Raw genomic sequence first — 25,954 nt, forward strand, 5'->3', positions numbered from 1 at the left:
GCTTCATGCTGTCTGCACTGACTGGCAGCAGCGTTCTAGCATTTCCAGCAGCGTCTCTCCCCACCCTACCTGGAGATGCCGCTGGGACCTTCTGCATGAACCCCCTTCCGCTAAAATCGAAGCAGGAGTCCAGCTCTTACGGTTCTGAATCAAGGGGCTGATTTTAAACAGGAGCATAGGAGCCAGACTTTGGGCCCACCTGGCTTTGTGCTGCCTGCACTGGCTGGCAGCAGCTCTCCGGGGTTTTGAAAGAGGGGCTTTTCCCAGCTCCCTTGGCAGATGGATGGCACTGGGGGGCTGAGCCTGAGGCCTCCTGCGGTGCCCTAATCTACTGCAATTCCTGCCCTGGAGGGGGGCCAGGCTAGATGCGCCTTGAGGGTCCCTTCCACTCTCCACTTCTAGGATTCTATGGGGCTATGGCCCTTCCCGCGTTGGCGGGCACCTCTTCCCAGGCACCCAGCCCCACCGGCTCCCTGAGACGGTTAATCTGGCTGCTCTTTTTGGCTTTCCTCGCCAAGAGCTGAGATCAAGTGGGAAGTATGCATTCCTCAGAGAGGCTGGGGGGTTGGATGTGCAGAGGGAGAGACAGAGGGGGACTGTGGGGTGAGGCCTCTCCCCGCCGCTATGAGCCCCCCTGGCTTTTCCAGCGCTGGTGGCAATTCTGGCCCTTCCTGGGACATCCGGCCTGGTACAGTCCCCATCTGGGCCAAGGCCTGCTCTCCCCCCTCCCCCGTTGCTTTGCTCTGGGGAGGATGGCCTGGGAGGGGGAGAGAAGAGCCCAGCGCAGGGAACATCAAACAGGAGGAGAGCGGCTGGTACTCCGGGCCGAAATCCGCCGCTCGCAGCCGCTTCCAAGCAAAACAGCCTTCAAAGAGGAAGCTTGTTTGCGCTCCTGCCCAAGCTGCCTGGCTGCTTCTCCCCACGCGGGTCGGGTTCAAGGAGCCGGGCGCAAGAGGGGGAGCTTTAACCCCTTCCCTGCTCCATAACAAGTGCCTGCTGGTTATTGCAGGGAGCAACTCAGGAGGAGCCGTGAGGGCAAGTCTGGGACTTCAGTCTGGGACTTGGGTTCAAATCCCCCACTCGGCCACCAAACTCTCTTCTCTCAGCCTAACCTACCTCGCAGGGTTGTGGTGGGGATTTACAGGAGGAGGAGAACCGTTCACACACCACAGTGAGCTCCTTGGAGGAAAAGGTGGGATATAAATGCAGGAAGTAAACGCTCTTCTTCTCCTCCCTGGTCTCTGGCTGATTGAACAGCCTATATGGCCTTTAAAACTGGGCGTTTGGGTGCTGTTATTGCTTGTTGTTATGTATTTTTGTGTTTTTACACCGTAAACTGCCCTGCGATCCTCAGTGAGGAATACCCTCAGTGGAAGAAGCTCAGGCGGTGTTCCCAGGGGAGCTGGGCTGCCGTCTGAGCTGCAGCAGCACACCTCGCTTTACCCCCAGGAGAGGGGTGGGAGGGCGATGCTACACTGACTGGCAGCAGTGGCATTTGGGGATTTCAGTCTCTCCGCCGCCCTTGCAGACCCCACAGGCGATGGGACCCAGGACCTTCTGCCTGCAAGCAGGATGCCCTCCCCCCCCAAGCTGCTTCGGTCCTTCCGTGAGGGAGGGGGACGTGAGTGCCCAGCGCCTCCACCCTCCTGCTGGCCCGGCCAGACCACCCAGCAGCAGCAGCAGCAGCAGCAGCCGCCGCCTGTTATCTGCCAGGGCCGAGTGTTTACCAATAACAGGAACCAGCTTTGCTGAGTCGCCGGACTGCAGCTTTATAAGGAGAAAAGGGAGAGCCAGGGCCAGGCAGCTGGGACAAGCGCCCTGGCTCAAGACCTCGCCCCCCCCCAGTACAGAAGTGCTGGCTGCCCTCCCGGGTCAGACCCCCACCTCCCTCACCCCAGAAGGCCTCTGTGAAGGCCAGATGCAGGATGCCAGGGCCATGGGACCTCATCCCCCTGCCTGCTTCTGCCTCCCTGCGCCTCGGAGGTAGACTGCCCTTGAGTGTGGAGGCTCCACTGATGCCTGCTGCTTTGCTGGAGCCCTGGGAGGTGGCAGCTCAAAACAGGGCAGTCCATTGGGAGGAGAGGAGAGGAGAGAGCCTCTCCTGGAAGGGATGAGTGGCAGGCTTCTCTGGCAAGGAGTTCCAGCGGTGAATGATGCACCGCCTGAAGAAGAGGCTGTATGCTTTTGAGGGAACATGCTCAGGAGGTCCCCAAACCCACTGCCTTAGTTGGACGGAGGGAATATAAATCAAATCAATATACCCAAGCGTTTCCTTTGGGTCCCAAAGGATGCAGAGAACAGGTGGGGCTAAGCAAGCCCTTCTTGTGGGCCCTGTGATGTTTGCAGCCTTTATTTGTAAGGTGGGGGAGGGACGTGGCTGCTCCCCGCTTGGAGACAGCGCACCGGGTCCATCTCTGTGTCCGTGAGCGCACACACGCAAGCGCACACTCACCAATCAGGGGCACCACAAGGATGAACTGCCGGCAGTCCAGGAGCTTGGCCAGGCTGCCCAGATGGTCAATGAAGCCGTTGGTGTCCGGCACCAGGAAGACGGGGCGGATCTCCAGCTCCATCTGCCGCACTTGGGCCTGGTCCTTCAGCACCGCCTAGCACACAAAAATCCCCGCCTTTGAGCCGAGGGGAGATTCTCCCAGCATGCACCAGGGGGTCCCCCCTCCCCAAATTCTGCACAGCCTGAAGCATGATGGAAACCAAGCAGCTTGGTGCTGAATCCTTTCCCTCCCGCACAGACCTGCCTGGGCCTTTCAATCAGCCTCAGAGATGTCAAAGTAGAATTGGAAGGGACCCCAGGGGTCATCTAGTCCAACCCCCCCTGCAGTGCAGGAATCACAACTAAGCTTGCCCCAGGGCCATCGCCTCAAGCTCTCAGGTGAGTGAGGGGCCCTTTCAGTGGAGCCCCCTCCCAGAAGAGACATTTGTATGTGCGTGTGGGTTGCCACTGGTTAGAAACATTTATGTTTTGAGGGCCTTCTGGCGGTTCCCTCCCTGCGAGAAGCCAAGTTACAGGGAACCAGGCAGAGGGCCTTCTCGGTAGTGGCGCCCACCCTGTGGAACTCCCTCCCACCAGATACAACTACCAGACTTTTAGAAGGCATCTGAAGGCAGCCCTGTTTAGGGAAGTTTTTAATGTCTGATGTTTTATTGTATTTTTAATATTTTGTTGGAAGCTGCCCAAAGTGGCTGGGGAAACCCAGCCAGATGGGTGAGGTATAAATAAATAAAATAATATAAGAGAGTCTCATGCTTCTGTGATGCACTTCTAAGAGGTGACCTGACTGCAGTTTATGAAATGATGCCTGGCCTGGAGAGAGCGGATAAAGGAAAGTTTCCCTCCCTCTCTCCTAACACTAGAACTGCTGGACGTGTGGAGTGTCGGGAGATTCAGGGCAGATACAAGAAAGTCCTTTTCATGCAGGAGGGAGCGATGGCCGCTACCTGGGATGGCTTTAGAAGAGCATTTGACAAATTCACGGAGGAGGAGGAGGAGAGGGCTACGGAGGGTGGCTAGCCACAAGGGCTGTGCTCTCTCGCCACAGTCGGAGCCTGAATCCCAGCTGCTGGAAATCGCAGGAGGGGAGAGCTGTGCTCAGGCCTTGCTTGCTGGGGCATCTGACTGGCCACTGCGAGACCAGGAGGCCAGAGAGGATGGGCCGCTGGCCTGATGCAGCAGGCCCTGCTCAGGTTCTTCCGCTTTTTATTTTTATGTCACGGGAGCCGAGGAGGCGGCACTTGCAAACCCACCCACCCTGAACTGCTCCGTCAGCCCTGTCCGCATTTAGCTTTGCAGGAACGGCACAGCGAGGAATGTAAAAATACTGCCACGACGTCACGCATGTTCCCGGTGGGAGGAGCTGCTCCTGCAGTGCCCCTGACATGCGCATCCGGTGCCCAGGAGGTGCCGCCCTCCCTCCCCAGGCTCCTTGGCCCAGACTCCCGGGCTCCTGGCAAGGCTGAGCGAGGCCTGTGCCGGCCGTCACGTCCCATCCTGCCCCCCTGGGCTGGCCAGGGAGAGGACGACAGGATGCGCATGGTGGTGGTGCTGGGGAGGGTGCCAAGTCCCCCCTCCCCTGCGTTCAAGGAGCTGGAGGGGAACTCGCCTCAGCAGGGTTCAGAGGCCAGGAGGAGGTTTGTTTGTGTTTGACAGGGGCTGGCCGAGGGGGTACGGGGGGGGGGGGGGAGCGGCGACATCCGGCTGGGCCAGAGAGAGGGGCGTCTGCAAGAGGGGTGGAAAAGGCTGTGGAAATGCGGGCAGGTGGCTGCAGGGGCACCCAGAGGCAGCCGGGTGCCCCCTCTGCTAGAACCCGTCCCCAAAAGGCTTCCTTGAGAAGAATGGCAACTGAGGGCGTGCAAAGCTGCTCTGCCCTTCCTGCTGCAGGTTGGGGAAGAGGGAAAACAGTTTCCTGGGGAAGACTGTCCCTGAGCGCGTGCAAAGTTGCAGGCGTCGCTGGGGAAGAGAGGGAAGGGGCGCAGAGGAGGCCAAAACTTCAACGCCATGGGAGAGGCTTGGCAACTGGCGAGGGGCAGGTTCCGCCGCCCTGCCAGACGCCCCGTGGCGCTTGTCGTCACTGCGCCCGCCCTGGAGCCGCCTGGGTGGGGGTTGCCCTTCCGCCGCTGGCAGGTGCCTGGCTGTCCGTCCGCGTGCGCACGTGCTGGACGACTCGGAGGAGGGCTAAATATAGGCAGAGCGTCTCCCCGCAGCCCACCCGCCCCACCCGCCCGCAGCTGGACCTGGCGAGGGGGGCGGGAGCGCGGCTATTCCGGGCAGCCCCCCTGGGGAGAGCGGCTGCCCTGCTCCGCAGTGCCCAGAGGAAGAGCTTGTTATGGTTCAGGTGGGAATGTTTCAGCTGGGCAGGAAATGCCTCCACTCCAGGCAGACAAAGGACCGGGCAGAGGGGTGGGGGGCAGAAAGAGTGCAAAGCGCTCCTTCTGTTGGCTAAATGACCCCCCCCCCACCCAGTCTGAGACAGGTTTGGATGGCCAAGATTCTGGCTCAGAACGCATGGGAAAGACTCACACGGTGCCTCTGAGCTTATGGGGAGTTGAGTGTCCTCCCACGGCACAAGAATATCAAAACAGCCTGGATTAGAGCGGGGGGGGGGGGCATACTACTCCAAAATCCTGTTCTCAGAGTAGCCAAGCAGATGCCCCACAGCGAAGCCCATAAGCAAGCAGGACCTGAGTGCAAGATCAGCTGCTCTCCCCATTTAAAGGTAAAGGGACCCCTGACCATTAGGTCCAGTCGTGGCCGACTCTGGGGTTGTGGCGCTCATCTCACTTTACTGGCCGAGGGAGCCGGCGTACAGCTTCCAGGTCATGTAGCCAGCAGGACTAAGCCGCTTCTGGCGAACCAGAGCAGTGCATGGAAACGCCGTTTACCTTCCCGCCGGAGCGGTACCTATTTATCTACTTGCACTTTGAGGTGCTTTTGAACTGCTAGGTTGGCAGGAGCAGGGACCGAGCAACGGAGCTCATCCCGTCACGGGGATTTGAACCGCCAACCTTCTGAACAGCAAGCCCTAGGCTCTGTGGTTTAACCCCCAGCGCCACCCGCGTCCCAAATGCTCTCCCCATTTACAAATCCCAAAAACTATTATCCGAAAGCATTTACTGCCTCCGACAGTTGCCTGGATTTGGGGCCAAACTCTGGCCTTTTTGGCCTGGCCACCAGCCCTGCTGCTGCTGCTGCCTCTCCTTCCGTGGCCTTCGCTGACCTGGCAGTGGTCTTTACGTAGAGAATGCTCCCCCCGCCCCGCTTGCTGTGCCGCTCTCATTTGGGTAAGGAGGAGAAACCTGCGTGGCATTTCTGCTTTCTCCTGCTTCCTGCTGCGGAGACGAAGCGGAGCCACTGCGGTTAGGAGCCATCGGCAGACCTCTCCTCCGGCACGAATCTATCCTGCCCTCTTTTAAAGCCAGCCAAGTTGGGGGCCATCCTGCAGGAAGGAGTTCCACAATTTTAACTAGGCACTGCGTGGCTTGCCACCTTGGGTGCCCTCCTTGCCTTGCCTGTGCCAGGTCCTGCTGCCCTCCCAATCTCTTGCTGCTTTTGGAGTGGCCCAGGATGGCAGAGCCACCCACCCAGAGGACGCACGGCTCCCTGCCGGCTCTCCTTGCTGCCTTGGCTCCAGCCAAGCGAGCTTCACGCTCTCTCTCCCCTGTGCCTCATGTGCTGGGTCGCTCTGGCTTGCCAGAACGCAGGGCCCTTTCTTCCTCTCCTCTCCTCCTGGCAGGCAGGCAGGCAGGCAGGCAGAGCGGCTGGCTGGCTGCAGCCTCAGCCATTGGGCCACGGTGGGCCTGGAGAGGAGAGAAAGAGAGAGCACAAGAGAGAGCGCTGGTGGTTCTGGGCCCGCAGCCAACAGCCGGCGGGTACACATGTGCGCTGCTCTCCCAGTAGGGCCTTCAGCGGCCCTGTTTTACAACCACCTCGGCACAGACTCTAGAGTTCACGCATATGGCTAGACAGATGTGTTTGGCTGGCGTTCAAGGCTGGGAAATGAAGAGTTATGGAAGTGAAGAGGGCCCTGGGCACTGCAAGGAGAGAGAATTTGGGGCGGGGGGAGAGAGAAAGGAGAGAGAGAAAGAGAGAGAGAGAGAGAGAGAGAGAGAAGGAGGGAGGAGGAATTTCCCTTGGCTGTAGGGAGCCAGCCAGCCAGCCCGCCTGCAGGCTCGAGAGGCAAGCCAGCCAACGCCCTAGGGCACACACACACTCTCTCTCCCCTGCAGTTGGCACAGTGGTGCTTCGAGCTGCTGTCTATTTCATTCTATTAATTAATGAATGAATTAAATTTGCCCACCACCCTTCATCTGTAGAGGTCGGTTTACAGCAGAATCAACAGGACTACGAATGGGGGGGATGTCGTGGTGAGCTCTGCTGCGGTTTGGGGGATGTGGGACTCAGGCGCAGCAAAGCCATCCAGTTCAGGTCCTGTCCCACGTGAGATTTACGATGCAGAGGCGGTTAGGGACTTTAGGAATGCCACCTTGGTCCTGAAGGCTGCTGCCCCCACTTGCCCAATGATCCGCCTGGCCCAGCAAGGGGGGAGGGTGTGCCGCCCTGATGGTTCCTGGGACTGCGCTCCCAAAAGCTTCCCAGAGATGTGCGCTTGGCATCATCACTGAGGCTGATCTACCCATTTGTCTAATTCTCTTTTAAAGCCATCCAGGTTGGTGGCCATCGCTGTCTCCTGCAGGAGAGAGTTCCACAATTTAACTTTGCATTGTGTGAAGGAGGAGTTTCCCCCCAGTGTCCTGAATCTCCCCACATTCAGCTTCTCTGGATGCTCACGAGATGCAGTGTTAGGAGAAAGGAAGGAAAGCTTATTTCTAGCCGCACCTCGTGTATTTTATGTTTTTTGTTCACAGCTTATTTTTGCTGTACGTTTGTTAAACTCATCTGTTGGGTTTTTTTAAAAAAAGAATTCCACTTATATGTTGCATGAAACATGTGATAGGCCACCTTGGAACATTTTCAATGAAAGGCTGTTAGGAAATATTTAAAGCCAGGGGCAGGGAACCTTTTGCTCAGGCCTTAGGGCCACATTCCCCTCCAGGGGCCTCATGTGCAGGGCCAGAGGCAAGGGCAAATTATGCACATTTAATTTAGCTTTCTACACTAGGCTAGCTTCTGCAGACACTCAGACACCTCCCCAAACCACGTGAAGTATTAAGCAGACCTAGAAAGGGGCTTGGGAGATTTCCAAGGGCCGGGCGCTGAGGCTTGGAGGGCCGAATTTGGAGCTTGAAGCTTCCTACCTCTGCTATAAGTAAATGGATACAGGCATACAAGCTGAGATTCCTGTGCTGCAGGGGTTGGACTAGATGACTCTGGGGACCCCTTCCAGCTTTACAATTCGACCACACGCCCCAATGCAAACCTGGATCTTGTCTTGCCGGCGCTGCTGTTCGGCCACTTTCCTGGTCAGCGCTTGCTTCTTGGCCCGCAGCTCCCTGATGTCCAGCTCTCCGCCGCTGCCGTCGGCCTCCGAGTCATCCTCAAAAGCCTCGATCCGGACATCGTCCTCCTTGTCACCAGCCAGGAGGAGGGGAGGAAGAAGAAGAAAAGAAAGGGTGGTTGGGAAGGACAATTGTAACAAAGGAAAGCTAGCAAGCTATATGCAGCGCTTTTGGTCCCCCCTCCCTGTTCCGTCTTCCCACCATGAACACTGGGAATTGCACGGCTGATCTCACTGCAGGAGGATGGGAGCCCCTGTAGGGAACTACAATTCCCAGGGATCCTTGGGAGCAGGCGCTGCACCGTGGCTCACCCCTGCAAGAAACTCCTCCTGCTGCTACTGCTGGGGAAGGGGTGGAGAGGACCAAGGGCGGGGAGACGTTGCCCATCACAGAACTGCAGAGTTGGAAGGGACCCTGAGGGTCATCTAGCAATCGCAGCTGAAGGATTCCTGACAGACTCCACCACCTCCCAGCCCCTGGGCTCCTGCACACAGGGACACACAAGATATTCTGCTCCAAACCCCTTTTGAAAAAGGGGAAAGGAAGCAGCAGCAGCAGCTGATTGGAGGTCCTTGGCTCCTCGGCCCAAGGCTGGGCAAAAGGGTCTCCCCAGCCTCAGAATCCGAAGCCTCTCCTCCTCTATCCTGCACAAGAAGCTCAGAAGAGCCAGATGGATCAGGCCAGGGGCCCCTCCAGTCCAGCCTGCTGTCCCCACAAGCAGGATCTGAGCACTAGAGCCTTCTCCCCTCCTGCAGTTTCCAGCAACTGGGATTCAGAAGTATTGCTGCCTCTGACCGTGGAGGCAGAGCCAAGCCCCTGGGCTAGTAGCCACTGACAGCCCTCTCCTCCTCTTTGAATCTGTCTGATCCTCTTTTTAAACCTATCCATGTTGGCGGCCATCCCTGCCTCCAGTGGGAGGGAGTTCCAGAGTTCAACTCAGCACTGCGTGAAGGACTCTCTTTTATCCACCCTCAATTTCCCAACGTTCAGCTTCAACACATATCCTTGAGTTCTCACGTTATGAGTGACTTTTCTTTATCTGCTTTCTCTATGCCATGCGTGACTTTTATAAACTTCTATTGTGTTGCCTCTCACTCGCCTTTTCTCTAAAGTAATCCTCAAAGCTGCAACCTTCCTTCACGGGGGAGTCTCTCAATTCCCTCAATTATTTGGGCTGCCCTTTTCTGATCTTTCTCCCTGCTCTACAAGAACGGTCCTCCTCTGTGGATTTTATCTGTAAGCCGCCTTGTGTCCCGGTCAGGGAAGAAGGAGGGGTGTAAATAAACAAATCTGCCCCATCCTCTTTTAAAGCCACCTAGGCTGGTGGCTGCTTCCTGTGGGAGCGAGTTCCGCAGTTTAACCCTGTGGAGAACGAAGGAGGGCTTTCTTCTGCCTGCCACCCGCTTCCCGCTCTCTGACCCCCTGCGAGATCCTCCTCAAGGCAAGCGCAGCCTTGCAGAGCAGCTGGCAGGGATGCTGAACGAACACCAAGCGCTCACACACTCTCACACACGGACGGCCTGCAGAGAACCCCGGGCTACAGGAACAAGCCGGGGCAGAAAAACAAGAGGAGAAATTCCTTAATCACATCAGGATGTGTGTGTGAAAGAGAGAGCGCGAGAGGCAAAGGGAGGGCAGGGGAGAGAAGAGCCAGCACCAAGCCCCTCTCTTCCTGTACGTGGGCTGCTGCTCAGCGCTGCTTCTCACCCCCCCTCCACCGCCCCAATAAACTCGATCCTGAGCCTGAACCCTCACCCTGCTCTGCCTCCCACCCCCAAACCCTTTCCTGCTGGGCCTGAGCTGCACGTTATTAAAGCTGTGCCCCCCCACCCTGAAAGGAATCGTTATTTGGAAAGCGCATCTGGAACTCATCGCTGTTGCCAGAGAGAGAGAGAGAGAGAGACAGAGAAATAAAGGCTGCTGGCAGGAAGGGGCACATATGAGTGCAGCGGCGGCAGCAGCAGCAGGACCCCCCCAAAGGCTGGTCTTCCTCCTCCTCCTCCTGGCCAGCTATAAATAGCGGGGAGCGCGGCCAGCCCAGGCCCCGCTGGGGCAATTGCTCCTGCTGCTGCCTGCGCTGATCTCTCCCCCCCCCCCCGCCCTCCGGTACCTGATCTTCCAGTTGTTTTCCCTCTTGGCTGGCTGCTTCCTTTCCCATGGCGTCTGGGACGGGGGCCACTGACACATACTTTCCACCCTTGAATGCCAGCAATGGCTCTTCTTGGCCACAGAGGGCTTCCAGGAAATACTTCAGCACAGTGACCCGCTTGCAGTCCGCCGCAATGACCTATGGAGGAGCCAGGATGAGAGAGATGGAGGGGGTGGGGACACACAACAAGATACAGAGGTCAGAGGGCATTGTCTGGGCAGGGGGGGGGGCGGGACAGGGCGCAGGCACGTAGCAGATCCAGAGGGAGACCCGGGTTTGAGTCCTGCTGGCAACACGGGAGCAACCAACCTCTCTGACACTAAACAGGCTGCTGGGCCGTTGGCCAGGAGAGGGGAGGGCATCTGTGGCTAAGGAGAGAAGCAGTGGGGTGTAGTGGTTAGTGTGCTGAGCGAAGGCCTGGGATCAAATCCCTGCTCAGCCAGGAAGCTCACCAGCCGACTTTGCCCTGGTCACTTGTCTCTCAGGCTCACACTCTACAGGGTCGTTGTGGAGATTGAAGGGAGAGAGGGAGAAGGCGCACACCATTGTGGGCTCCTTGGAGGAACAGCGGGATATCCTGTTCTCCAGATCCTCAGAGCTTTAAGTTGGAGATGCCAAACCTCCGATGGAGGGGGCGGCTCTTGTGGCATTATGAGAACATGATCCGAGAGACTTCTCTGCCCGCTGTGACTGCTCACGACAGCAAATGGGCTTCCGAGCTGGACTCCGCTCTGGGACCTTCCCGTTTATGCATCTATATTTAAACCATCATATCTCTCTTTATCAATTTCTATTTTTGAACCATCATATCTATATCAATCTCTAAACCTGGCAAACCTTTGAAGCAGTTGAAACAATAAAAGAGTTCAATACAACAACAGGTGTGAATGTAGATACAGAAAAGGGGAGCGTTTTAGGGTGCTCCAGCATGAGGGCCAGTTCCAGCCACATGTTGGATCCGCCCAGGAAAGAGGCTTTCCAGGTCTGGCAGGGCAAGCCGCCAAGGTGCCCCACTCCTGCAACCCGCAGGAGAGCCTCTGATGGGCACCAGGATGGCCAAGGCTGGCCAAAACTGTGCCACCCTTTTCCTACTTGCGGGTTTCCCTTTGGGCATCTAGGTGGCCACTGTGAGGAAAGGATGAGGGGACAGATGGGCCACTGGCCTGATCCAGGAGGCTCTTGGACCAGACCAGCACCCTGCTTTCCACAGTGGCCAAGAAGACACCCACAGCAGGGTTCGAAAGGGACGCCCCTTTCCTGCTGCAGCTGCCCAGTGAACGGTGCTCAAGAGGGTAGACCGGGTGCCAGCAACCTTTATCAGCCGTGGGCCACTCCACTGTCCCTCAGACCATGTGGAGGGCCAGATTATTATTAATTTTTTTTGGAGGGGGGGAAATGAACAAATTCCTGTGCCCCACATATAACCCAGAGATGCATTAGAAATAAAAGGACACATTCTACTTATGTAAAAACACGCTGATTCCAGGACTGTCCACAGGCCGGATTGAGAAGGCGATTGGGCCACATCCGGCCCACGGGCCTTAGGCTGCCTACCCCTGGGGTAGACTGTGCCTGGATGTGGAAGCTCCATGTGCCCATCAAGATCAGCAGCCCCTGCCAGCCCTCTCCTCCTCCTCCTCGGATATGTCCAATCCTCTCCAAAGCCTCTTACACCAGCAGCCATCACTGCCCCATGTTCCAAGTCAGTGACGCACCCGGGTGAAGAAATCCTTCCTTCTCTCGCCAGCCTGGGAGGGCTGCGATCCTTGACAGGCTCGGCTCTGATGGACAGGGCTGCCGGCAAGCTTCCGAGAGAGAGCCTGTAGGGCGGTCGAGCCAACATCCCTCATTGCTGAGGGAAGTGTGAGGAGGGAACCTGGGCTGGGGAGGGAGAGAAGGGAGGGCAGGCATCCCAGCATTGCTGGCGCAGACTCCTGCTCCTCCATGCCCATTTCAAAGGCACAAAAAAGCTGCCCTCCTTCACTTCAGGGAATTGGTGCTTCTGCTGTGGCCAGGTCCCCCCAGAAGGGATTTCAAGGTGAAAATGTAGACCCACCCACCCCACATGGCAAGTGCCCACGCTGGCTGACTGCAATGGCAGCCAGACAAAGGAGTCACAGAACTGTAAAACTGGAAAATACCCCCAAAGGTCATCCAGTCCAATCCCCTGCCATGTAGGAGTCACAGAAGCCCCAAGAGTCTGAGAAAAAAACGAGATGGGAAGCCGCAGGATGGAAGACGGCTGCCGGACAGCTGTTCCCTCTGTGTCCTCAGCTCCTCCCGTCTTGTCCCATTCTGCGCTGCATCCTTCACTGAGCTACAGACCTTTCCGTGAAACTAAAGGAAGATTCTAGTCCTCATGGCTCTCAATAAAAGGCTGAAACAGGAACCTAGGAAGTGGCCTTATACCCAGTCAAACCAATGACTGTTTCCTGCTTGGCACTCGATGGCCCTTGTGGTCTCTTCCAACTCTATGATTCTATGGTTCATTTAACACAATAGTGTCTACACTGACTGGCAGCAGCTCTCCAGGGTTTCAGGCAGGAGTCTCTCCCAGTCTAGGAAATAAAACAACTATTTGACTTTTAGAAGACGCGTGAAGGCAGTCCTGTACAGGGAGGTTTTAAATGTTTGATGTTTTATTGTGTTTTTAATATTTTGTTGGGAGCTGCCCAGAGTGGCTGGGACAACCTAGTCAGATGGGTGGCATATAAACAATAAAGTTATTATTATTATGACCTGGAGATGCCTTTGGGGGTTGAACCAGGAACCTGCTGCCTGCAAGACAGATGCTGTACGGCCCTCCCCTGCCTGCAGAGAAGACGGTGAGCCCTTTGGGCACAGCTGCCCTTGACCGTGAGCACTGGAGGCCTGGCCTGCGAGAGGGGATGCCTGCTGGCCAGGAGAAGGATCAAGGGGGAAGAAGCGTGCCCCACAAGCAGCACCAGCAGGGAGGCCCCCAGCACTCTCTGGGCCAAGAGGGAGGGGGTGAGGGGTGCTGGCCTAGCCCAGGTGGCTCCCTGTGGAGGCTGACTCAGAGCTGCCTGGGCTGGTGGGGAAAGGCAGCTCTGCTCTGCCCGGGAGAGAGGAAGTGCTTGCACTTCCCCTGCCCCCTCGAGCTGCCAGCTTCCTCTCTGCCGCAGGGTAATCGGAGTCCCCTGGCGCATGGGCCATCAGCTGCCTCACCCCGCCGTGACCTCCATGGCCTGACATTGCCCTCCACCCGGCAGGAAGCAGGGAACAGGCTGCAATGGGGGGGGAGGGAGGAGCTGCTCACCCTCCCCAACAAGCGTGGGTCTGCCGGTGTGGGCAGAGAGCGAGCAAGAGGGGGTGTCTGTGGGACGCAGCTGAGGCGGGGAGGCCTCGGACGTGCCACAACTGGCCAGCACCCCACCTGGCCCGCCTTAAAGGGTTGGGGTATGGGAGCACCCTCTGAGCATCCAAGTCTGGGCACGGGCCTTGCATGAAGGAGATGCCAGGTTCAATCCCCAAGGGCATCTGTCGGCAGGGGAAAAAACCACTCCTGTCTGAAAAGTCGCCCTGTGAAAGGGATCCTAGAAACAGAGCTCAGAGGGAACCGTGTGGGGTGCTCAGGATGGAACTGGTGCTGCCAAGGTCCTCTGAGAGTTCACTCCCCTTCTGGATCACTCTGGGTTTTGGGCAGGGACTGCGGCCCACCAGTTCTGGTGCTGGCCCTTTGTGGCTCCTGGCTTCTCCCCCTCCGCCCTTGCGAGCCGAAGCCCAGCTCCTAAAGTTTCGATCCTGCGACTGGAAATGTTTCCCCTGCCCCACCCAGTGGACCTGACAGGAGACGGGTCTGGATGGGGGACAGAGTGCTGACTGGATGCTGGCAGGCCTGAGCCCCTGGCAAGACAGCGTGGCTCGCCCTGGCCTACCTTGTGGCGCGGCCGTGAGGGTGCGAAGGACGATAATGCACTCTTTGGCACCAGGTGCGTCATAAATCCCGCGACTGGGTTTGTGGGACGTACGAACATGAGAAGAGGCTGCTGGATCAGGCCAGTGGGGGCCCCTCGAGTGCAGCGTCCTCTTCCCAGAGTGATCACCCAGGTGCCTCTTGTGGGAATAACCTGTGTTCAAGGGGTTTCTCTGGGTCCAGGGAAGCATTGGGGTGTTGCTGCAGAGAGAAGGCTGCGCTGGGAGAATCTGTGCATGGGGGGAAAGAGGTGGCAGGATCCGGCCAAGACTTGGGGCTCTGTGCCACAACCCCAGAGGCACAAACTTCCCCTGCAGCTCACATTCCCTGGACCACCTCGAAAGGAGGCTTGATTTACTGATCGCCTCCCCTCTGCTAATTCCTGACACCTTTTGGCTGGCTTTCACAGTTTGTCTGAAGCGCTTGGGAGCGAGAGAGCCAGCCCAGGGTTGACACCAGCCTTGACTGGGAAAGGTCAACCTCGCCAGCCCCTTGGCAGCTGCAGCACAGGACCCGGTGGGGGCAGGAGATGAGGTGGGGCTCAGGAGAAGGGCCAAAAGCTCTCCTGGCAAGGAGCTGGTGAAAGTGGCTGCCAGAGCCTCCCTTCCTCCTTTGCTGGCAGAGGCTCCTCGGAGCACCTAACAGGTGATTAAAACATCAGGACAGGAGAGACCCTGAGCCAAGCGCTCCACTTGGCCACACTTGCACACCAGGGGAAACTGGAGGCAGCCCCATCTCTCTGCTCCCCTGACCATGCAGCTGCCCCTGTGGTTCCCAAAGTGGGTGGTGTCACCCCTTGGGGGCAGTGAAGTTTCCTGGCAAGGGGGCAGCAGGGGGGCACTGGAGGTGCAAAGGACTGTCGGACTGGGAAAGCTGGTTTCACTGCATCAATTTCACCTGTTTTGTTGAATTAAGTTACAATAGTTCCAACCGGATTTTGAATAAATGTGCAACCAATTGTTCCTGTTATGAATTTCATTGTGTTCGGGAAGACCACTATGCTGAATAATGCTTTTTACAGGGTAGGGGGCTCTGGGGAGGAGTTTGTGGAAACAAGGGGGTGGGGGCCTGAAAAAGTTTGGGAACCCCTGAGCAATAGGCCTATTTGCCGCCCACTCCTGGCTGGAGGTCTGGCCCCTGAGGTCATGGCAGGGCTTCGGGGCTCTGCGGCAGGAGTGGCGCAGGGGCTGGCAAGCTGGCCACCCTGAGCTGCAGGGCTGGGCTGAATCCCACCTGCAGGAGGAGCACCAGGCAGCTGCTCTGTCCCTGGGGGAGGAGAACGTGGGTGCAAGCCTGGCAAAAGAGGTGGGCAGGATGATCTGGGAAGCAGGAGAGCGGCCTCATCCCCACTGGCGCTCTGGCTCGCCCACTTCCAGGGCAAGTCCCTGCCAGAGAGGGCACCAGAAGGTGCAGGCTCAGCAGAAGGGGTGGAGGCGTGGCATTTGGGGGCAGCGTTCCGCTGAGCTACCAACAAGTCATCAAAATGCTGTTCTGCAAAAAAAGGCTGAATCCTCTGCAACCGTTTTCGAGTCACGCAAACAAAGCAGCACTTGCACAATATGCAATGGTGGGGGAGGGCCAAAGAGCCACTGCAGGCAAGCACAGGCTCCCCAGCCCAGCCACAAAAGCCTCGCTGTTTTCCACGACTGTGGTGGCTGCTGCCCACATGCTGTCAAACCTCCTTGGCAGACTGAAACAAACCCAAGCTTCTAATTCTGCTGCTGCCAAAACCTGAAACAGATGCAGAATCCTGCAGTGGCAGGAAGTGCTTGCGGCAGACATGGAGCAGCACCCACCTGAAAATGTGAGAACCTAAGAAGAAAGAGCCTGCTGGATCAGGCCAGTGACCCATCTAGTCCAGCATCCTGTTCTCGCAGGGGCTGACCAGATGCCTGGGAGAAACCTGCAAGCAAGATTCGAACACAGGAGCCTTCTCCCCTCCTGCCTGCTGTTTTCAGCAACTGGCATTCAGAAGCATCGCTGCCTCTGGCTGTGCAGAGCTGAGCCCTGGGGGCTAGTAGCCTCCTCCAGGAATGTGTCTACTCCTCTCTGAAAGCCATTCAAGTTGGTGGCCATCTTTGCCTCCTGAGGGAGTGAGTTCCGCAGTTTAACTGGGCACTGCGTGAAAAAGGACTTTCTTTTATCTGTCCCAAATCTTGCAACTATGGACAACCTCGGCAGAACAGGAAGAGTCGAGGGTGACCTGGGGAGGCTTTACAAGGGCAGAGAGAGAGAGACCGAGGGAGCTTTCACTTCCTGTCCGGACACTACAAAAGTGCCTCGCTGCTGCTCCAGCCTTGGGCAAGCGGCACGTCCTAATCTGGGCCCTTGCTCTGCCTCCCTCCTATTCACAGGCGCTGGGACGTGTCTTTTTCAAGGGCTGAAAGCCTTCCGAAGGTGGCCGGGGCCTGTCCAGGGGCCTGGATCCATCCCTTCTGCGCCTGTTCTTCCTCCTCCCTGGTTCCTCCGGAGGAGGAGAGGGTCGGAGGGGAGGAAGCCCCCGTCCTTCCCCTCCCTCCCCTCCACGCCCTCAACATGATCTAGCTCTTGGCGGAACCGCTGGCCAGACATTACCCGTGCTGGTGGAGCAGGAGCAGGAGCGTTCCAAGGAGTTGCTGCAGGGACCCAGAGAGGAGGAGGCGGGGGCACCAGGAGGGTGGGGGGAGCAGGCCAGAGAAACGGGGAGAGGCTCAGCTCTGGGAGTTCAAGGCAGGGTTGATGGGCTCTCTCGCTGGCTCTCTGGCTTGAGAGGGACATCCCACATTTCAGGGAGCTGTGACTCCGCAATCCATCTCCAATCTGCAGAGAGCCCAGCTGGGCAGGCACCTCTCCACGTCCTCTTCCCCCCGCCCTGCACCTTCAGCAACAAATCTCAAGCCTTGATCGGAGTTAGCTCAGCGTTTCCGAGCCTCTGACAGGAGATGGGAGGTGGGGATGGGCCACAGCTGGCCAGCTGCAAACCTGGGCGTAGTTTGTTCCGCTGCCCGTGGGCCAGGCAAGACCTCTCTCTCTCTCCAGATGAGGCTTCTCCTACCGGCTGCCTCCCCAGGCAGGTCCTCCTGCCAGCAAAGAGCAGGAAAGATTTTCCAGCCCATTGTCTTATCCGCCCCAAGATGCACATTTCTCCCCACTCGCTGCTGCCAGCTGCGTCTCTTCCCCAGGCACGGGGCGTCCTGGAAAGAGAGATACTTGCCAGGGGAGGAATGTTCTGCAACTCTGCTTCTTCTCCATGTCACCCCACAACAGGGCACCCCAGATGAAGGGGTGGGGAGGCAGCAATGCTACCGAATGCCAACTGCTGGAAACCACAGGAGCGGAAAGGACTCTGCCTGTGGGTTTTCCATTCAGGCATCTGGTTGGCCAGTGTGAGAGCAGGATGTTGGACTAGGTAGGCCGCTGGCAAGGTCCAGAGAGCGAGCAGAGAACCAGGCTCAAGCCCCATCTTGGAGGGACTATTGTGGGGCAGATCTGTGGAGCCAGAAGGAGCCAAGCGTGCCACCCTGGCCCTGAGAGAAAGGTGCCCCCAAGCATCCCCGGCAGACGTCCTTTGAGGAGGGAACTGTGGCTCAGGGGTAAGGCACCCTCCTCTCCTCCCACCCCAACGGAGAGGGACTCTACCTCCATGCAGAAGGGTGTGAAAAAGGGAGCCTTTGCCAGGAGGAAGAAGAGGCGCTCACTCCTGGCTTGACGGCTCATTCATTACAACAGGGAGAACCACCACCACCACCAGCAGCAGTGCTATAGAGCAAGTCCCTGCACAAAGCCCAGGGAAGAAAGGGGGGGCTGTAAGGGGGCTGAAAAGAAATAACAGAATCATAGAGTTGGAAAGGATCCCCAAGGGTCATCTAGTCCAGCCCCCTGCCATCACAGCTAAAGATTCACAGAATTGGAAGGGGGTTCCTGCAGGGATTGGGGCTGCTCTGGGTTGCTTCTGCCCCCGGGAGAGAGAGACAGTTCCCCTGGATGTAGGAGGGAGGCCCAACTTGCGGATGCCCCTGGAGGACTGAGCCTGGGACCTCCTTCTGCATACCAAGCAGGAGTACTCCGCGGCACCTTCCTGCACCCTACACCCCAGTTCACCTTGAATCTTGGGGGAGAGGCGTTACCAGAAACCATTTCCTTTTCCAGAAGCCAACCATAGGAAGGGAGGAATTTGGAGGACAAACCAGGTCACAGTCCTGGATGCTCTGCGTGGGCTCACGAGCGTTGCCACAAATGGCGTTGGGCGTTCCACCTTTCTACACCTCATGTTCATAATATTCTGGAGAGGGAGGGAGGTCAGGTGTTTGTGCAGAGTCAGTGGCAGGGTCAATGGCCCACCTGGTCCAGCATCCTTTTCTCATGGATGGCAGCCAACCAGATGCCCCCAAGGGAAACTCACAAGCAGGATCTGAGCCCAAGAGGCGCACTCTCTCCTCCTGAGGTTTCCAGCCACTGGCACTCAGAAGCATGGCTGCCTCTGACCGGGCAGTCAGAGCAGAGCCACCACAGCGAGGGAATATCAACAGCCCTCTCCTCCTCCATGAATATCTCCAATCCTCTTTAAAGCCATTCAGACTGGTGGCTTTGACTGTTTCTTGAGGGAGGGAGTTCCACAGTTTGCCTGTGCCGCGTGAAGCAGTCCTTTATCTGACCGGAATTTGCTCAGAGAAAAGCTGAGGAGGTTTGGGCCCAGGGCCTGCAATAAGCCCTGTCCTCCTCCTGCTCCTCCATGCTGACAGGGTTGTTCCCCCCAGCAAGAGGCCAGCCCTCATGGAGGTGCCGGCTTCTCCCTCTCTGCAGAGGGAAGCTCACACCTTCTGCCTGGAGGGCTGCCTCTCTCTCCCCCCAGTTGCCTCCTGGTGACCCTGCTCTTGACACCCCGGCAACCAGGTGCAAATATTTCCCCACCAAGCCAGAGGCTCTGCTTTTCTCCCCTCGGGAGGCTCCTTGATGTAGATCCAAGGGAGGTGAGGACATCAAAGGGACTGTGCAGGTTCCCTCAAGAGAATCAGAGGGGGACTCACGCCAGCTTTCAAATGCAAATTTGCTCCAATTTCAGTACTTTTTTTAAAAAAGCAAACCCCAAACCAGCACCACCACCAGCTTATAGATGCTGCTGGAATCTAAAGGAAGCCAAGCTTGCCTGGAGGCACCTCTTTTGAGACAAAGCCGTGCAAACTCTCAGGAGGGGTCATCCGAATGGGGGATGTTGGGCACCTTCGCCCACCCTATGCAGACCTCGTGCAACTTGCCCATTGCACAACAGAGCTTGCTGCCCCTGGATATATTGTCAATGCTGTAAGGGGGCGTATTATAAATGAACAGTAACATTTCATGTCCCCAGCCCAAGAGCATTCTCCCCTTCTGTGGCTTCCATAAGAAGAGCTTGCTGGTTCAGGCCCATTGAGTCCGGCATCCTGTTCTCAGAGGATTATGAGGACTAGGAACTTGCCTCTTAAAAACAGCCCAAGAGGAGACTGCTGGGTCAGGCCAATGGCCCGTCTTGTCCAGCATCCTGTTCTCACTGTGGACAACCAGATGCTCATTATGGGAAACCTGCAAGCAGGATTGGAGCACAAGAGAAACTCTCTGCTCCTGTGGTTTCCAGCAACTGGTATTTAGAAGCCTTGCTAGCTCTGACTGCAACACCTCTCTCCTCCAAGAGGACACTTCAAGAGCAGTGGCTCTTGCCCTCTGCAAACCCAGGGACTGTCTTCAGCCCAGATGTGCAGTTCGGCAACCACTTCTTAATTATTCTTTTTCAAACACAACGATTCTCCCACCTTCAGAGGTGGGGAACACCAGCCTAGGAGAGGGGCTTTCTCTGCAGGACCCCCTAAATTCTGGAAGTCCCTCTCTGCAGAGATCTACCTAACCATTGGTGGTTGGACCTTCTGAGGGACTCAACTCTATGGGTGCAATTTAGATGCTGCTCTAATCTATTTCGCTTGTTCTCTAATTGTAACGGCTTCATAAACGTTTTGGTAATTGCATAAATATAGGGTTGAAACCTGCCCCGGGACCTTATGGTAAGAAATCCTATTAGCAAACAAATGTATTTGGATGGAGGTTAAGTGCTGCTGTTAAAAAGCCACCTCAGGTGACTCTGCAACCTGAAGGCTGCAGGCAGGGACTCTGGAGCAGGGGCAGCCAACGGGGCACCCTCCGGGACTACAACTCCCAACTCCATCCCTGCCCGAGGCCGTGCTGCCTGCCAGGGCTGGTGGCCCACTCTGGAGTCTGACAGTATAGTCATGCAGTGCACACCCCAAGGCACCTCCAGAGGTCTTCTGTCCAGCAGTGCCAGCACAAAGGGAGGCTCCTTCCTGGTCCTGAGCAAGGACTGAGAGAGGATGCAGAGGCCGGTGGTCAGGATGGGCATAAGAGGGGAAGCCGGGACGTCCCACACACGGTCCAAAGTTGTCCAGGCCACTCTCTCTCTGGGCAGGAAGTTGGCCCTGCCTTGAGCCTCCAAAGAGGCATGGCTTGCAAGCCCAAAAACCAACTGCTTCCTGCTGGAAGGACCAGGGAGGGGTGGTCCTGATCCTTGTGCCCCCCTCCAAAAGCATAGGTGGGGTGCGCCATCACTTCCGGGGAGAAGCTGCATCCCCAACCTTGAGCACATGCCCCCCACAATTGTGGCCACTCCATCAGCTCTCCTGGGGGTGGGGGCACCTCTGGCTGTGCCTTCCCAGCTCGGCCCTCGGATCCTTGCCACGGAGCCGCATATTTTTTAAATTTGATGTTAATTATCTCCTCGGAATTACCGTACGCAGCCTCTCTCTGGGGATCCGAGGCAATTAAGGGGAGATAAATTTCGTTCCGCGGAGCGAGCTGTCAAGCGGATGAAGCAATTCCATTCCCCCATTTGAAGTGGGAGCTCTGGGTCATGCCTGGTTTATTTGAAACGGTGCCATCACCTCAAGCGGCTGATCTTATCTCGCGCCTCCCCCCCCCAACGGCAGGGGCACTGCCGCAAGTGATGACACCTGGCCGGCCGCCAGCTCCTCCCAAGATGCAGCTGACACAAGAGAGGGGCCGCTGGGTGCTCCGATCCAAAGGAGGTTGGGGGGTGGGAGGAGCGCTGGGAAGGCTCAGGGCCTGAGTAAGAAAGAGTCTGCTGGATCAGGGCAATGGCCCACCGAGCCCAGCCTCCTGTCCTCACAGGGGCCAGCCAGATAGATGCCTGGAAATCTGTGAGCAGGACCAGAGCCCCAGAGCCCTCTTCCCTTCTGAGATTTCCAGCGACTGGTTTTCTGAAGCATGGCTGCTTCCAACCATGGTGGCAAAGCCTAGGCACAATGGCCAGTGGCCATCCATAGCCCTCTTGTCCTCCATGAATTTGTTGAATGCCATCCCAGTTGGTGGCCATCCCTGCCTCCGGTGGGAGGGAGTTCCACAGATTAACCGTGCCCTGCTGCATGAGGAAGCTCTTCCTTCTATTTGTCCTGAATGTTCCAACTTTCCGCTCCTTGGATTTTCGCGAGTCATGAGAAGAGCAAAACTTTCCCCTGCCACTTTCCTCATGCCTGGCATAATTCAATGCACTTCTGTCATGTCAGCTCTTGCCTTTCCTCTAAATTAAAAAGCTGACCTTTCCTCCCAGGGGAACCGCTACATCCCCTTGATAGTTTCAGTTGCTTTTTTCCTGAAGCGTCTCCTTGGAGGTTTTTAAGCAGTGGGTGGATGGCCCTCTGTCTTGGATGCTTCAGCTGAGATTCCCTTCCAACTCTATGATTCTTTGATTCTGTGAGGGGCCAAGCAGACGACCCAACGGGAAGCCCGAGAGCCACCAGGACCAGAGCTTAAGAGCAGGGCTCTCCTGCTAGGGATTCCCCAGCAACAGGCATTCAGAGGAATGGGGCCTCTGGTGCTGGAGACAGTATGCAGACAGCACAAGAAGAGCCTGGCTGCTGGATCAGGCCAGAGAGCCCATCTAATCCACCATTGCCATGGCCAACAGGATTCCCCCATGGGAAGCCCGCAAGCAAGCAGGACCTGAGCGCAACAGCAGTCCCCACTTGGGTGTCCCAGAGGCATTTACATCATCTGGCGCTGGAGGGAGAAGAGAGCCCTTGGGGCTTGGGGCCGCTGAGAGCCTTCCTCACCTCCATGAGTGTGCCTGGGGATCTGCCCTCTGTGAGGGATGCCTAAAGGCCTTTGGAAGGGAAGTCGATCCCTTGGCTCCTTTGCTCCCTGCAAGGAGGGCGAGTGTCTGAGCAGCGCCTAATCCTGCTCCTCTCCACCTGCCCCTCACTGGTGCTCACTGCCCCTCCCCTTTCACCACTTCATTAAGCACTCTGGGATCCCCTAATGATCTTTCCAGAGGACCAGCAGCCCCTGGAAGGGAGAGGGCAGAAAAGCTGCTGAGTCCAGCATCATTCTTGGCCAAGAGGCTTGCTGGGATCCAAGCTGGCAAGGTGAGCGAGCTTTCGTGGGGTGGGATGCCACACTTTGCTAGTCCTCAATGACATTCCCTCCTGCCAGATTAATGCCAGCTTGGGCACCCATATGTCCCCAGTTGCTTCTACTTAAAGACACCTGAGTTTGAAGTTTCAATCTGTATATACCTGCAGAGCCTCTCCACCTGCCTTGCGGAAAGCAGGACCAGAGCCCCAGAGCCCTCTTCCCTTGGCCTCCTCGTTTTCTTGAAATCTCTCCATTCCAGCTGGCCATGACATAAATTCTGTAACTTTAAGGCACAGTGCCTGGTGCCTGCTTTTTCCCTCCTCCCTTCTGACAGCTTTTCCTTTCATGCTGTGACTTTTTAGATTGTAAGCCTGAGCGGAGGGACCATCTTATCACTGACATCTGCAAGGTTGCTCTGGTGGTTTCTATGAAGTAATGTGCATTTGTTGCCTGATTAACCAGGGGCGCCTTTTTAAAAGCGCATTATGGGGCTTTTGTTTTAGATTAAGCAACCAAACATCCCAGCCCTACAGTGTTCCCTCTGTATGCTAACTATGCCAATAGCAACCTGCCCTTAGATGGCCAAGACAGGACCAGGCAAAGCGAAGAGGGAGGGGGGATGTCAGCCGGCTCAGACAGACCAAGGCTTGCAGGGGTACCAAAGCCAACAGAATTTCCCATACGAGGCATCTGGTTGCCCACTGTCAGGACAGAATGCTGGCCTAGATGGGCTCCCTTTGGCCTGATCCAGAAGCTAGACTCTTCTTTGGTTCTTAAGAAGTCAGCAGGTGAGGCTCCGGAGAGCCACCGCAAGGCTGGGATAGAAAGAGGAGTCCACAGCCTGCAAGGTGGGCAAACTGGAGGGGGACTCAGCCCCTCCTCGCCACCCCACAATTCCTCACAGTGCAAGGGGGCTCTTCCTCGTGGGCGCATGCCTGGCTGGGTGCCCCCTGGCAGGCACCCAGCCATGTGTCATCGCACCTGGGTGCAAGAAGCACTCCGTTGCCGCTGGGCCGTTTCCTCCCCCCCTCCCCGTCGTCTTCCCGTCTTTCTACCTGCACAGCTGTTTCCTTCCTGGAGGCTGGAGCAGACCCCCCCCTGCCTCAGTGGGACGCGAGAGGCTTCTGTAGGTGCTTGGGAACAAGACGGAACAGAAATCGCTTCACACCTGGCTCCGAAATTACAGAACGCTGGCGCCCGGCCAACGCAAGCCTGGCAGAGCCCCAGCTCCAGCGGACATCAATTACGAGGGGCCGACAGAGCCTCTGCTTCCCGCAAATCTGGGGCGCCCCAGAAAGGGAAGCTTCGGCAGCCGCCCGAGACTTCCAGGTGGGAGCCTTTTCCCTCAGATTCCGCACCCGAGATTTATGGCTCAGTTCAGTCTGCCCCCCCACCCCAATCCCAGCTCCTCTTTCTCCTCCAAGTCAGAGACGCTCCTGCGGGTTTTCTCCAGGGCTCGCCTCTCCTTCGTCTCAATGCAAGGCTGGCCTCAGATTTTAAAAATTTAATTTTCATAGAATCACAGAATTGTCGAGTTGCAAAGTATGTCAAGGGACATCCAGGACCACCGCCTGCAATGCTGGAATCCCAGCTAAAACATCCATGATTTTGATGGAAATGATAAATATTACAAAACAAACGATTGTCATCCAGAATTAATATTGCTGAACACTGTCAAAAGAATTGATCTCGGCAGCTGAAACAGTCATTGCAACTCAACAGAAAGCAGCCCAAAATCTTATATTTGGTACCCTCTGGAACAAAGCTGGAATGGAGAAAATTAGGCACAGTTTGAGTTTTTGAGAAAGGCTAGAACCTCTAGATGCTTTGAATATGGTTTGGAATTCCATTGTTACATATACAAGGGAAGTATCACTTTCAGGACAACTCTTGGTCCAAGCCTGGCAAATCTAGAAGATCAGACAAAACTGATATTCTTTACTTGGGACTGTGCAATTTTCACCCATGTGCAACTGTACTCATTCAAAGTGCCTGTTTCATAGTTTTGTTTTTCATTTTTTCATCTTTACCCATTGTTGTAACTGTTCTCTGTCTTATATACATTATATAAATAAATTAAAGCTTTACAAAAAAAAAAAAGGTTCCACTTGCCACAAGTCACCCCTTGCTGAGTGCACAAGAAGTATTTGCCAGGGGTGTCATCCTGCCTCCCCCAAGCCGAAAGCAGGGACAGCGCACTCAGAGGCTGCAGCATTCCCTGTAAGGGACACCTGCATCACAGAGGCAGAAAGGGCACCCCAGAGTTCATTTAGTCCAACCCGCTGCTGGAGAGAGGGACCATATGCAAGGCGCTTTACAAGCCGCAGAAACAGCGAAATACACAACACAGGTTGTGTACCAGTCTGATCCAACTAAGTCATAATTTAAAAAGGTAACATTAAAATAAACAACTTCATATCAAATAAATGTAATATTCCATAATCCATTCAGGATATAATATTGCACAGGCCAAAAAATAAAAGCAGAGAGAGAGGAACTCTTGCTTCCACCCTGGATCTGAAGGAGGCAACCCCATCCCTGGGCGCATTGCTTGCGACTGCACAACGAAAGGGGCCTGGTGCATGAAAAGGAGACCCCCCCCCGTTGCCCCCCGTAGCAGATACAGCAGGAGAAACAGGCTGCTGCAAGGATATAGGGAGGGGGAGGAGGGGGGAACTCTCCTCTCTGGCTGGTCCTGCAAATGAGAAAAACACAGCCTGGTTTCTGCTGGGGGCCTTTGCTGGGACCTCGGGGTGGGGTGGGGGGAGGGGCTCCTGGCCTTTTTTATTATGGGTATTTAAAAACCTCTCTTTCCTTTCTTCTTCCTTTTTTTTGCTATTAACATGTGACATGCTTAGGGGATGGTTCGGGTTTCAAGACCCCCTGTGCTCCAGTGTGCAAAAGGCATTAGGCCTTCCCGTTCCCCCGCACCTTGCCAGCTGGACTCTCGGTAGCCAAAGCCAGGGGTCTGCAGCCCAGAACGGGGCAACCGCCACTGGCTTAGCCTCCTGCCCAAAGGCTAGGATTCGAGGGGTAAAGCTCTTGGGGGCAGCATATTTTTTTTACGTACAGAAGGCAGGGACATGTGATGAAGTTGAGAGCTGGAAGATTCAGGGCAGATGAAAGCAAGTTCTTCTTCATGAGCTATGGACCTCTCTTCCACAGGAGGCAGAGATGGCCACCTGCTTGGATGGCATTATAAGAGGATAGGACAAATCCATGGAGGAGGATAAAACTATTGATGGTTATTCACCCTAATGGCTCTGATCTGATTCCACGGTCACAGGCGGTGATGCTTCTCAGTCTCAGGGTTTGCCTTTAGGGCATCTTATGAGTGAGAAGAGGGTGCTGGGCCAGATGGGCAATGGGCTTGATCCAGAAGGCTCTCCTTTTGTTCCTATCCAAGGTCCAAAGAGGAGAGCTCCCAATCCCAACTCAGGAGGTGTCATCTTCATAGGACGTGGGTGCTAAGAGAGGCCCAGTAGTGATGTATGGAAGTGAGAGCTGGA

General features: G+C 56.3%; 1 protein-coding gene across 2 annotated transcripts in view; it reads right to left on the minus strand.

Annotated features, from left to right (window-relative positions):
- Window positions 1-25,954, minus strand: part of SMG6 (SMG6 nonsense mediated mRNA decay factor) — an 89,581-nt gene that overhangs the window by 4,026 nt on the left and 59,601 nt on the right. For both annotated transcript variants that reach the window (XM_081172345.1, XM_081172344.1), the window contains exons 14-16: window positions 10,082-10,258; window positions 7,893-8,039; window positions 2,453-2,606 (exon numbers count right to left, since the gene is read on the minus strand). In XM_081172345.1, coding sequence (XP_081028471.1) covers window positions 2,453-2,606; window positions 7,893-8,039; window positions 10,082-10,258 — 478 coding nt within the window. The remainder of the gene's footprint in view (window positions 1-2,452; window positions 2,607-7,892; window positions 8,040-10,081; window positions 10,259-25,954) is intronic.

This window comes from Podarcis bocagei (genome assembly GCF_964188305.1).
Source record: "Podarcis bocagei genome assembly, chromosome: 15".
NCBI lineage: Eukaryota > Metazoa > Chordata > Lepidosauria > Squamata > Lacertidae > Podarcis > Podarcis bocagei.